This window comes from Abramis brama (assembly GCF_963993115.1).
Source record: "Abramis brama genome assembly, chromosome: 17".
In the NCBI taxonomy this organism is placed as follows: Eukaryota; Metazoa; Chordata; class Actinopteri; order Cypriniformes; family Leuciscidae; genus Abramis; species Abramis brama.
The window spans coordinates 1,466,904-1,481,674 of NC_139979.1; the positions used below are offsets into that span (position 1 = coordinate 1,466,904).

At 37.7% G+C, this 14,771-nt stretch overlaps 1 protein-coding gene across 1 annotated transcript in view; it reads left to right on the forward strand.

The window, feature by feature from the left end:
- ext1a (exostosin glycosyltransferase 1a) overlaps positions 1-10,758 on the forward strand; it is a 63,692-nt gene extending 52,934 nt beyond the window's left edge. Inside the window, exons 5-11 of the mRNA XM_084088614.1 lie at positions 1,671-1,803; positions 3,022-3,140; positions 4,240-4,335; positions 4,520-4,609; positions 6,048-6,208; positions 6,591-6,762; positions 8,227-10,758. Coding sequence (XP_083944740.1) covers positions 1,671-1,803; positions 3,022-3,140; positions 4,240-4,335; positions 4,520-4,609; positions 6,048-6,208; positions 6,591-6,762; positions 8,227-8,412 — 957 coding nt within the window. The 3' untranslated portion in view covers positions 8,413-10,758. The remainder of the gene's footprint in view (positions 1-1,670; positions 1,804-3,021; positions 3,141-4,239; positions 4,336-4,519; positions 4,610-6,047; positions 6,209-6,590; positions 6,763-8,226) is intronic.
- The last annotated feature ends 4,013 nt before the right edge of the window (positions 10,759-14,771 follow it).

Here is a 14,771-nt window from a genome sequence, read left to right on the forward strand (position 1 = left end):
ATAATTTACCCTTAAAACAAACAGAAAATGAGAAAATTGCAGAAAATTACGCTCATTTTAGGACCATTAAGATTTTTGCATTGTGATTATTTTCATGGTTATTGAGCACGTTTTCACTCCACAGTTCTCATTACTGTAATGCATCCGGAATCAGATGTAATTATGGCTTTATTTGTAATTCTCATCATTTTAAATGATTTAATGATAATATTAGAATGAGAATCATCCAGGCACAATGATTTATTTAGTAAAATTAGCATAAATGTGCTCATTATGTATAAATATTTTACTATTTAAATCAGTCACAAATACCATAATGAGAAGTATATATTTATTTCCCCCCACATAATGTCACAATGCAACAAAAAAAAAAAGGCTTCATTTTCTTTCAAATTAATTTTTCTGGGTTTTTTTGCACAAATTCCTTTACCCTCCCGATAGAATGAATTGCATGTGATCAGTCATTTCGGGAGCTATTCCTGAATGAAAACGAGCTCCATCTGGCCGGTCTCAGGCTCTGGTTTCACACACTTCTCCCTGGAGGAAGTGTTGTAGTTCTGAGATGTGCTGGATTGCTGTTGGTGTGTAAGAGGACACCCGGGTCAGGTCTTGAAGGGTTGGATCTGTGATACCGAGCATTAATATGTGTCCGAATAAACATGGCTTCGGTCCAGCTGGCCTCATGTTTGTGAAAGTTAGGCTCTTTAAAGCTCATGAAATTTGAGCCTTGTTAATGTTTGTCAACGGAGTCTAACCCGCGATGCCGTGACACAATAAAAAGCATATTTACCATGTTAATCAGAGGCTGCAATGAAATCGCATACTTTTCTAGTCAAGTCACCTTTATTTATTTAGAGCTTTTTACAATACAGATTGTTTCAAAGCAGCTTTACAGGGAAAACAGGAAAATAATGCAAAAAAGGTTGTTTCGGCTGTACAGCACATCTAGAAGAAAAAAAAATAGCGTCATAGTCCAGCTTAAATAAGTTCAGTGATGGTTCATTTTTGTTGTAAAAAAGTTAATAATTTACTTTTTTATATATATAGCCGCTCTGGAGAAATCATCCAGCTAGGTTAATTTCTCATAATGGTGTCAATGCAGGCAGATCAATAAAATTGTTGAATATTAAGTAATATCTACTATATAGAAGGTGAAAAACAGTAAGTGACGAGTTGCATGTCCGAATTCACAGTACTCTTAAAAGAGTGGCCAAAAAGAACTTGAATTACCTATTTCTTGAAGTGTGCATACGATGGACAGCGATGATGGATAATTCACTTCAGATCTTGAACATAAATTAAAGGAAACAAGAACTGTAAACAAACAATTGTATTCTATGACAAAGACTGTATCAATGACTCAGTATGTATTTTCAATAATGTTTAAATTATGTAATATTTATGAGTCTGGATATGTGCTTATTGATTTGGTTGTGAGTGCAGTGCGCTTGCAGAGAGACTCTGCCCACACACTCTTCTGATTGGCTGTGATTTTTGATTGATTTTGTCACTTCTGGTGTGGACAGAAACATTGCTTGTCGCTGGAAATCTGTTGCATCACGTCTGGTTTGGACATGGTGTAATAGCTCTAATCAGTCATTAAAGGGATCATAAAATTGTATCAGAACATCTTGTAACTTTCCAAACTCTTTCTGGATGTCCTCTTCCAGATCATCCAGGACCGTGTGTTTCAGCACAACGGCCGCAGCACGCTGATGTGGAACCGACTGCCGGGAGGACTCTTCACCCTGCCACAATACTCCTCATATCTGGGCGACTTCCCCTTCTTCTACGCCGAGCTTGGTAAGTTTGACTGAACACCCACTGGCTCCGCTTCCACGTAGCCACGCCCCAAACTCTCACCTTCTACAGTAGCCACGCCCCAAACTCTCACCTTCTACAGTAGCCACGCCCCAAACTCCCCGTCTGCTACAGTAGCCACGCCCCAAACTCCCCGTCTGCTACAGTAGCCACGCCCCAAACTCCCCGTCTACTACAGTAGCCACGCCCCAAACTCCCCGTCTACTACAGTAGCCACGCCCCAAACTCTCACCTTCTACAGTAGCCACGCCCCAAACTCCCCGTCTGCTACAGTAGCCACGCCCCAAACTCCCCGTCTGCTACAGTAGCCACGCCCCAAACTCCCCATCTGCTACAGTAGCCACGCCCCAAATTCTCCGTCTACTACAGTAGCCACGCCCCAAACTCCCTGTCTACTACAGTAGCCACGCCCCAAACTCTCCACCTGCTACAGTAGCCACGCCCCAAACTCTCACCTTCTACAGTAGCCACGCCCCAAACTCTCACCTTCTACAGTGGCCACTCCCCAAACTCTCCGCCTGCTACAGTAGCCACGCCCCAAACTCTCACCTTCTACAGTAGCCACGCCCCAAACTCCCCGTCTGCTAGAGTAGCCACGCCCCAAACTCCCCGTCTGCTAGAGTAGCCACGCCCCAAACTCTCACCTTCTACAGTAGCCACGCCCCAAACTCTCACCTTCTACAGTAGCCACGCCCCAAACTCCCCGTCTGCTAGAGTAGCCACGCCCCAAACTCCCCGTCTGCTAGAGTAGCCACGCCCCAAACTCCGCCTGCTACAGTAGCCACGCCCCAAACTCTCACCTTCTACAGTAGCCACGCCCCAAACTCTCCGCCTGCTACAGTAGCCACTCCCCAAATACTCCTCCTGCTACAGTAGCCACACCCCAAACTCTCCTCCTGCTACAGTAGCCACGCCCCAAACTCTCCTCCAGTTCTGATGGTGTCTGGGAAGCTCAATGTTTACTCCTGTGCGGGAGATAAACTCATGAATGGCATACTAATATTAGTCAATGAACAATAAACTGGGTATGAATGAGAATGTATTTTAACAAAATATCTTACATCACCTTTAACAACATACTATTAAATCTACTCTATGGAGTCAGTGTTTTATATATATATATATATATATATATATATATATATATATATATATATATATGAATTGTCTAATTAAACATACTGATCTTCTTCTCCACAGGTACTAAACCACAGCAGAAATTCACCGCCGTCATTCACGCAGTCACGCCTCTCGTATCTCAGTCTCAACCGGTTCTCAAGTTGCTAGTGGCTGTGGCCAAATCACAGTACTGTGCCCAGGTCAGTTATTTATATACTATTATATTATTTATTAATACTATTTTAGCATTTATTAATATTTTAAATTAGCTTTTATTTTTATACTTAGTTTCCATTTTATTTTGAGTCTAAATTTTAGTGCTTTTGTCATTTTTAAAAATTATTTATATTTAGCTTTAATTTATATTTATGTCAGTTTTTGTGTTAATAATTTTAGTTCTTCAACTTAAACTTGTTTATTTCAGTTTCATTAGTTCTGGAAACAACAAATAGCTCAGCAGCTGTTGCATAAAAAACACATTAAGGATGCATTTCCATAAAAGCAAATATCAGGCTTTTAGAAATATGCTCCGGTCAAGCTCAGTCACTTTAACTTTATGAATTCTAACTTGAATGAACAAGATATTATAAGAGCATATAAGAGTTAATTTTGCTATTTTGGCGTTAGAGAACCAGATCCATTGCTAATACTAACAGATGTTTGTTTTCCCTCCAAAATGAGGTCATTTCCTAGAATGTGATGTCACTGAGGAACTGGCAATTGTTATTTAAAGACATTTTACAAAAGACTAACAGGATGGGATGTTGTTCCCAAAAACATTACATTCACAAAGTAGAGAAATGTAACTGTGATATTGTGATAAAAGTACATTAGGTAATATAATTTATTAAGACAGTGCTATTCAAAAGTAAGATTTTTTTTTCTTTTGGAAAGAAATTAATACTGAAAGAAATTAAAGTGATCCAAATTAACAGTAAAGACTTCAAAAATTCAGATGAATGCTGTTTCAACTGATAATAATCATAAATGTTTCTTGAGCATCAAATCATCATATTAGAGTGATTTCTGAAGGATCATGTCACACTGAAGACTGGAGTAATGATGCTGAAAATTCAGCTTTGATCACAGGAATAAATTACACTTTACTGTATATTCACATAGAAAACAGCTATTTTAAATTCTAATAATATTTCACTGTTTTTACAGTATTTTTGCAGCTGCGGTGAGCTCTTTCAAAAACATTAAAGAATCTGATCGACCTCAAACTTTTGAACAGTGGTGTAAATGAAATAAAAATGTACTTAATAGTAGAAATGACCTCTGATGACCTTGTATCAGATCATTGTCCTGTGGAACTGTGACAAGCCTCTTCCCGCGAAGCATCGCTGGCCCGTGACTTCTGTCCCAGTCATCGTAATCGAGGGCGAGAGCAAGGTGAATCTCCACTTCAACCTGTCTTTATATTCTCATCTTATCAAATGAAGTGTCTGCTTTTACTCGCTGCGATGACACATGATGGATGGCGTATAGATTTGTTGCTGCCGTCGTTTTGCTCTCTGCCTTGAATGAGATATTGAGCATTTTCTGGAGGAGGTTTCACGTGTTTGTCTACGTTTAGGTGATGAGCAGCCGATTCCTGCCCTATGACAGCATGAGAACAGATGCAGTCTTGAGTCTGGATGAGGACACTGTGCTCTCGACCACTGAGGTGAGTCTGGGGCTTCAACAAAGACGTTAGATATGCAAAGATATGCAATCATAGTAATATGAATGGGAGAAAGTACAACACGCAATATGGCGGAATAAGTCCCGCCTTTTAAATAAAAGAGCCAATTGCAGACTGGTAAAGTCATTGCATCACTGTTAGAAGCACTTATGACTGCACATGTACATTGGCTGAAAAATGCAGCTTTTTTGTCATGATTTGAGGATTCAGAAAGAAAAACAAATGAGACGGGTGTTGTTGCCCGAGAGAAGTTTCAAAGATGGCCACCAAGTGAAATTACTTGGCTTAAAGGGACTTTGGCTACAACCAATCACAGGAATCAGGGAAAACATAAACAAAAACAAAAACTGGCTATATAAGCGGATTTTATGGTACTGAATATTATTTATGCACCATTTATCATCTGTAATATCATGGTGTAACCACTGTATAGCCATATATATAAACATGGCTGTGTATTTCCTAGTTGCTGGAAACATTGTTTTCAGACGTAATAATTTACTTGTGTTAGGTTTTGCATTTGGATATATATTTAGACATTATTAAAGACTACTTTGTCAGATTGTTGTTGTTTTTTTCAACCGATCATAATGATTTTAAGTGATTAGTTTTTGTGAATTTTGGGTCAAGCATTTTATTTCAGAAATTGTTTACATTTAATTTGCTCTTATTAAATTGTATTATCAGCATTATAGGATTAGTTCACCAAAAAATGGAAATTTACGGATTATTTACTCAACCCCCAAGGCCATCCAAGATGTATATGACTCTCAACTTAATTAAATTAAAGTCCCCCTGTAGTCAATCATTTTATCCCTTAAAACTCATCTTTGATCAACAAAATTACATAAACGTTTTTTTCCTTGAAAATAATGTCTTCATGCCTTAAAATATCTTGAATGTAACTCGACACCCTTGCCTCATTTAGTATACGTGGTTCTATGAATATGCAAATGAGCCCCGCCTCCACTCACTCACTCAGCTCAGAGATCCACTGGTTGACGATCACACGTTGATCTGATTGGTTACAAGGTAGTTTGTGACGTCAGAAACACCAGCGATTTCAAAGCGTGTTTTTGAGACTGTCTTTGGTTCACTGCAGTTTTAAGGAGGAAATACTCAGCAATGGTGTCGACTTATGAATTTACACATGGTTTGACTCAAAGCGTATTAAAAACACCACATAGACACATAAACAACATTAAAAGCTGGATATTCACCACAGAGCGACTTTAAGGTTTTGGAGGAAAACATTCCAGGATTTTTCTCCATCTAATGCAAGTGAATGGTGCCCAATGTAGACCATTTAGACGGTCCAAATGCATTATTTTTGATTGTTAGTTCATGTGAACTTACTGTAAAGTGATAGGCTTCATGTTTGCATGTTCAGTATGTACTTACAGTGTACTCATTCCCACAGGTGGATTTTGCCTTTACTGTTTGGCAAAGTTTCCCAGAGAGGATTGTGGGATACCCTGCGCGTAGCCATTTCTGGGACTCTAACAAGGAGCGTTGGGGATACACCTCCAAGTGGACCAATGATTACTCCATGGTGCTGACCGGAGCTGCTTTCTACCACAGGTCAGTCAGATAACCAACTCACGAACCACATCTCACTGTCATTATCTCTGCAGTGGAAGGTAATGATTTGAAACACTCTCCATGAGCAGCAACAAAACACTCCACGCACAAAAATACACATAAGCAAACATCTAAAATAAACTTTTTCCTGTGTAGAGTTTGAAACAGGGAGTGCCGAAACGGCGGCAGATCACTAGAGTTTAGAACAGGGCATTTGTGTATTTTTAGTGATTTATCGCCCTATTCGGACAGTAATTGTTTCTCATGTGGACGTCTGTAAAAATAAATTTGCACGGTATCTCATAACACACCGCATTCTACATTAGAATTCAACCAAGCCATGTAATAAATGTGTTTAATGCGTCGTCTTTTTCTAATCCAGGTATTATAATTACTTGTACACACACTACCTGCCCGGCAGCTTAAAGACTATGGTGGACCAGCTCTCGAACTGTGAAGACATCCTCATGAACTTCCTAGTGTCTGCTGTCACTAAGATGCCGCCTATCAAGGTCACTCAGAAGAAACAGTACAAGGAGACGATGATGGGACAGGTACAAAATCTGTGTGATTCTGTCACTGCATACTTTCAGCTGTTTTAATGATGTGTGATCTGATCTGATATTATGGACTATGTCTCTCACTTCACAGAAACACATCTATAGAGCGCACACATGCACTATGTGATGTAGTCTAGTAGGTTAGACTAGTGCGCTTCAGCATTTAGACTATTAAAATGCATTTATAACCCTCCTCAATATTCAAGATAAGGGGCAAAAATACCTTTTTATTTATTTATATAATTTAATACTGTTAATCAATATCATACGTTTTTTTTCTCCAAATATAAGCATGATTACAAATGTGATATTGATTTTATACAACATTTCAATAAACAAGAAGTTAATAGGGTTATTAGTCTAACCCTTACTTACATTTTAGACACAATATCGCCTGTTTTTGCTCTATTTCACCAACGAAAATCGTTCCGAACAAAGACACAGGACTGTTTCGCGTCTCTGAGCGACACGGAGGTGTTTCATTACTGAATGAACGAATCGGTTGAATGAATGATTCAATGACTCACTCACTAAGAGAGTCAAATGCTTCGTTCCTGAATGAATCAGCCGTTTGAATGAATCGGTTGAAACTCAGTGACAGTGACTTGCTGTTTTAAACATTTAGAGTATCTTTTTACTTTTTAAATCATTTCAAAATATCGATACTCAATGTTTTATGTTTTAAAAAAATAAAAACATTATTTCTGCATTTGCTGCTGGTTAAACACATTCATGTCCCTCTGATCTGCATTAAACGGTCTGTGTAAAAGCATCTAAACGCACTTCAGATTCTGATTCTGTGTTTCCTGTGCAGTGCAAAGATTAATTTTGATGATACTGATTTCAGTTGATTGGTAACAGCCCTATTGTGTCTTATTATTGTAATTGAATTATTAGAATTAATTGCATACATAAAAATAAAAGGTAAAAATGCCCATAAAAGGTAAAAATCCATTTAAATTTATTGGAAAAAAATAATTTGTGTCACTGCTGTGAACCGACCACCACACAGAATATGAAGAATATTAAAAACTTTAGTAGTCAGCTGTTCACGACAGTCCTAAACCTGACCTGATGCAACACACTCAGCAAAATATCATCTAATTATCATTATCGATAAAATCCCAGAAGATATTAAGATATATTTTTTTGTGGGTGATTAACTGGACGCAAATTAGTGAAAATGCACTTTTCATTGGGGAAAATATGAAGCCATGTGACCTGTGCACATGTGCTGAAACAAGACACATGGGGGTCATGTGACCACTTTTTTGCACTTTCATTGATTTGTATTTGAGTTCTTCTCCCCTGAGATATGTTTGACCAATAAATGGGTGTCTCATTTTATTAAAAATAAACTAAAATAGACTGTTGCATGGAGGCAACACCGAACCACAGAGGGTTAAAGACATCCGTTTACATTGAGAAAGCAGCTGACCGCCTCTCTTTCCTCCTCAGACGTCCCGTGCGTCTCGTTGGGCCGACCCGGACCACTTCGCCCAGCGGCAGACGTGCATGAACAAATTTGCCAGCTGGTTTGGCACGATGCCCCTGGTCCATTCGCAGATGAGACTGGATCCCCTTCTGTTCAAGGACCAGGTATCGATCCTGCGCAAGAAGTACAGAGACATCGAGCGACTCTGACAGATCCGAGAAACGCCTTCCCTGTGATGGGAAACGGCATCCGAAAACCCCTCAGAACCCTGACAAACCTGATCCACGGGGATAAACGGGGATAAACGGGGGCACGGAAATGCTCCGGGAGGGAGCGCATTGAGACGGAGCGGGGGGGGAGCGTTGTGTTTGAAGAAGATTCGTCACTAACTACGAATATATGAAATCAGAAAGCTCGATCGGAGAACGCATTGACGTGATTTGGCATTTGGATGATTCACACAACACACAGACACAAAGCTTTCTGTCTTCCACACCCCCTCTTGTAATGCTTTGCCAATGACAGCGGTGACCATGGCAACCTCGCCAGCCACACACACACACACACACACACACGCACTCAGAATATTGCACATCGGTTTAACTCTGGATCATGTCAGATGTGGGTTTTGCTGAGGTCGCCTGTATATTTACTCAGTTCACCTCCCGCTGCAAGCGTTATGCCCCTCTTGAAGACGCAGGATGACGTCCCGTGGAGAAGTCGCGCGTGCGAAACACCGCACACGTCACAGTGCCTGAACTTTCAGATGGACCGTATCTGGGAGTCCGAAGGGGTTTTGTATGAATGCATAAACACCTTGTTCATGCTGCTTATGTTTGGATTCAGTTTAGGTGTTCCACTAATTGGCCCGAAGTTTTAGTTTTTTTTCTTTCTTTACAAGCCTTTTTGTGTATTTTTTTCAAACTGACATAATTTAAAAAAAAAAAAAAAAAAAAGATTTACACCTTGTCCTAACCAGATGCGATGCAATTAGATTTCAGAGACAAGCAATTTGTCTGTCCACACTAGACAAAAAAAAAAACACTGAAAAAGTCAATCAGAAGAGCATGTGGGTGGAGTCTCTCTACTCACAACCAAATCACAGCCAATCAGAAGAGAGTGTGGGCGGAGCCTCTCTACTCACAACCAAATCACTTACAAATCACAGTCAATCAGAAGAGAGTGGGGGCGGAGCCTCTCTGCAAGCGCACTGCACTCGTAACCAAATGTATCAAAAATCACAGCCAATCAGAAGAGAGTGGGGGCGTAGTCTCTCTACTCACAACCAAATCAATTACAAATCACAGCCAATCAGAAGAGAGTGGGGGCGTAGTCTCTCTACTCACAACCAAATCACTTACAAATCACAGTCAATCAGAAGAGAGTGGGGACATAAGAGAGTGCACATCCTCTCTGCAAGCGCACTGCACTTGCAACCAAATCAATTACAAATCACAGCCAATCAGAAGAGAGTGTGGGCAGAGCCTCTCTGCAAGCGCACTGCACTCGTAACCAAATGTATCAAAAATCACAGCCAATCAGAAGAGAGTGGGGGCGTAGTCTCTCTACTCACAACCAAATCAATTACAAATCACAGCCAATCAGAAGAGAGTGGGGGCGTAGTCTCTCTACTCACAACCAAATCAATTACAAATCACAGCCAATCAGAAGAGAGTGGGGGCGGAGCCTCTCTGCAAATGCACTGCACTCACAACCAAATGAACTAGAACATAGTCAAATTCATAAATATTACACCATTTAAACATTATTTAAAAACATACGGAGTGACTGAAACTTTGAAATCTTTGTCATAGAATACACGTGTTTGCTCACAGTTCCCTTCAAGATCTGAGGTGAATTATCAATTGTCGCTTTCAGTACGGCTACAAAGGTCATGCATAATGATATTCAAACTCATATTAACTTCATTTAACAGTAAATAAAGCACATAACCATTACCTGAGATTATCATTATCAGATTGTATGTTGTTGTTGTTCCAGCCTCGCAAAATAGAAATTGCTTCTAACGTTGTTCGGCTGGTTAGGACAAAAACTCTGATAAACATGGAAAAGACGCCTTTAATCGCGCATCACGTCTGGTCGGGACACGGTGTTAAATCCAACGGCACAAACATCTTGTTCTCGGTCTTATAGTGTTCACACTGCAGCTAATTCAGATGTCACTCCACTTCTGACTGCTTGATCTTGTTCTGAATTTGTTTATTTGAAAGTGACATGCATTTTAAATCTCAGTTCAGACAACCGCTTTTACCAATCAATCTAACTAGTAACTAGTTGTTAATGCAGTGACATCACTTTTGCAGTGACTAAAACCCCCCCGAATCTGTTTACGCGGAAATTTCTGAATGTTAGCACAGTTTTTGCTTTCTTTAAAACCCCAAACATGATGGATGTTGTCAGTCATGAGACACCCGATGTTGTTTACGTGTTTACGTGGCTAGGATGTGTTTCTAGAATCACACACTCAATGACTAGAGTAATTTTAAAGAGATATTTAACACTAGTTTTGCATTTACTCTCAATGTTGTAGACGGAAGAAAAAAACGAGCAAATCAATGAAACAACTGAAAACGCTTGATTAGGAGAGAACGACATCCATTCAGAGCTTCAGGCCGAGTTTTGAGAACGTCTTCCATTGATTTTCTGTTCAGAAAGAGATATTAACTCTTTTTCGCTCATGTTCTTCTCGGATTGAATGGATGGAGCTGGATATCCCAGAGGAGCCAAAAAATCATTCACTTTAACATGGTCTTTAGTCAGGATAGATGACATATTTAGTGCTTTGTGAATGAACAATCTTCATCCTTCAAATTAAATATGGCGCCTACCCTGACTCAATGTCCCTACAATTACAAAAAAGTACCATATACAGTATTTTTGTAAGAACATTTTCCCTATTAAAGACAACAGCTGAATGTTAAGCATTAGGGATGATGACCATGAGATGATAGGAATGTGTGAGCTGGTAATGAGTTTGCTTGAGGTCAGAATTATTAGGAAAATATGAGCAAACCAGGCTGTGGAAAATAAATCTGCGTTGTTTATCCTTTTGATCTTTCATTCAAAAAAAAAAAAGTACAAAAATCTAACCTTTCTTTGAAGTAAAACAATTGAAAATGGAGGCAAAATTCAATTTCAGCAAAATTACATTTTAAGATTGTTTCCCCATTCAAACACTCTTCCTCATCTTATATTGTTCAAGTAAATGGATAAAAGTCGTTAACTCTTTCCCTGCCATTGATGGGATTTCCCTGCTTTCCATGTTTTTACACTGTTATACGGTAGGGGGCGCTATTAGCCATCTTTTACAGAATCAATGGATCAAAACACATGCAAAAAAGAAGCAGAAACAAGCGATAAAAGCATTGCTTATGCATGTTGTAGTCTCAGATTTTTGTTCAAAATGTTGCTTTTTAATGAACCTTACCAACAAGTGTTGATAAAAAAAGAATGCATGAAGCTAGAATAAAACTAGAATATATATATATATATATATATTTTTTTTTTTTTATTGCATGTTTAGATATTCATGTAACAAAATATTTTGGGGGCCATGAAAATTTTGTGCAAATGATCAAAAATGCTGGCAACCTTTTTCAACAAACACTGGCGGGGAAAGGGTTAATTTTCAGCCTGATGCTGGAAATGGGGAAATTTGGCCTGGTGTGCTAAAAAAATGTAAATATGAATGAGATCATAGATATTTTATTCATAAGAATGTCTAGGGGTGCCAATAATTGTAAATGCGTATTAGAGAAAATTATTTATTTTATAAAGTGATTTCCCCTACATTGTTTTTTTTCTTTCTTTTTTTTTTACTTTAATGTGATTTTTTTATTATTTTTTATGAAAGATCAAAAGGATAAACAATGCATATTTATTTTCACAGCCTTTTTTCACTCATAATAATTCTGTCCTCAAATGTATATTTGCATGGCGATCATGATAGGACATGCTCAAGAGTGTTGAAACGTGTAAATGTGAAAATGCAGAACAGAATGTCTAAAATTATTCAAAAACGCATTATTTAGAAGTGTTGGTTGTTCACGGTTGCCATATTAATGTAGAATTGAACTCGTGTGCGTTTGCATGAAAGATCTGAGTGGAAACTCTGGAAACCGGTTCTCTGAATAAGAAAACGGTATTGTGAGGATATTTCAGGATTCAATCACGCGTTTCTTTTTGTCGTCTACAAACGAACGTGCCTTTTGTCAAGACACTTCTTGCGTTATTTCGTTAGCCTTCAACCGCACGATCTCCTCTTCCTCGACAGCACTGATCTTCTTCTTCTCTCTAGTTTTCCTCGTCTAACACTGGAGTTTTCCTGATGGTTACAGTACTGACATTCCCTCTTTCACTCGGCCTCGTGTTCATATGTGTATTTAGCACACATGAGGATTCATTTTAACTCAACTTTGATTCTTTGCTTCATCCTTGGATTCCTTTATTTTACAGGATTACAGACAATACAATGAAAATTCTGATTTTTTTAAGATATAAAAAATGCTTTTATAAAAAAGAAATAAATGATATTTGATACATTTGTGTGTGTTTTGTTTATATTAAGTGTGAATTATCGTATCATATTGTTTGGTGGAGCATTATGCATTATTGGTGGAGACGTACTATTTCAGCTTAGTTTTTATTTTATTTTATTTTTTAAAGATCATGTTTTTGTGGTGAAAAACTACTTTTTTCTCTCTCTCTCTTTATTTTTATTCCAAAGACAAATGCTATTGTTTGTACAGATATTGCATTTTTTTTTACATTTTCAATCCCTCCCCAACCAACCCGGAACACACTGCCTTAGATGATGTTAATTAACAGTAATGGCACATACAAATAAATAAATAAAATATTAAATAAAAACATAATAGCAATAATAATAATGACACAGCAAAATTTAAATAAAAAAATGCAGTAGTTAAATAATGGCAGTGTCAATGTAGAAAAAAAGGATAGAGAGAGAAAAAAGTTGGACTACATGTGAAAAACTACATTACCCATGATGCTCTACAGAAAAGTCCACCAATCAGAGTCAAAAGATCTCTAGCTCCGCCCACTCTCATAAAGCACTGCAAATATATATAAACACAGAATATAAATACTTTTTATAGGTGTATCATAGTGATTCAGGATAGGACAACCGGTTTGGAAGATGGATATACATTTTGTAAACTAGTTTAGTGTACCTTTAAATACTTCTCAGACGCTGAAATTGAGAAATTGAAGCTCGATTCTCTCTCTGCCGTGCTTGAGGGAATTAGAGAACAGCAAACGATACGACAGCTTGGGAAAGTGGGACGTTCATTGTGCTGGAATGTTCCTCTTCAGTTCCTGAGGGATGCTGGACTGAGTTAGTGTCGCTCCACTGGAGACTGACGTGGAACTTATTAATTATATTGCTTAAATATTGTTTTTCGAAGGATTAGGGGCTAAAGGCGCAAAAAGACACCTTCGATTTTACTCTCCTCTAAACCACTAGATCATAAACATTCATAAATACTTTCATAAACATCCGCTTCAAGATGCACGTGGAAATTTGTCTGATCCGTGACGCGAATCGTGCAATTTTGTAATTTTGTCATACAGCACAAAGTGTCCAACACATTGTTTTCAGATATTTTCTTTTCTTTTCTTTTTTATATATATATATATATTGGGGTAAATTAGAGGCAAGATCAATAAAATACTAATTAATTAAATATTATGACATTTAAATGAAATACACATTTATATAGTCGACATTTTGAAATATAATTGTTAATTTTAACTAATATTTCTGAAAATTACCAATATCTTTATCTATTTTTAAACATGTACAGTATATATTATACACTATATTATACTAGTATATAATATAGTTATATTAATTTAAAAAAAAAAATGTTGTAATAATATTATAATAATATGATTTAAAAAATATGTTGCCATTCAGCAAGGTTTAAACGAAAAATATTGTACTAAATATTTACTATTTTTAATTAAGTAAAATATATTAAGCACTGCTGTTTGCAACATATTAGATTTTTTTCAACAAAAAAAAAAATTTTGTACTCAGAAATGTGTATATATATATATATATATATATACACACACACACACATACACACACACATATAGGCCCTACATGTATAAAATTAATGAAATTATGTATTTTAAAAAAATGAAACGTACAATATATGCAGTTATAAATGAATGCTGGCCATTCAGAAACTGAATATGTTTGTCATTCTCACACCGATGGCTGATGCATTCAGACTAAACCAACACTAATACCTCGAGCGTTCATGCTGACTTAAATACGCAATAAATCAGCGGCTGTATTTCCATAAATCTCCCTGTGATCAGTTCAGAGACGTGTAAATAACCGTCAGGATATTATCCTTCTGGAGAGATGCTTTTAATACAGCAGATTTACATGATAATAACCTGAACCGAGGCCAGACTCCAGAACACATGCAGAATCATGCAGCGAATATCATCAAATATCTACATATATTGCTGATATGTGATAATCACTGTTGCCATGTGGAGGATAGATTTA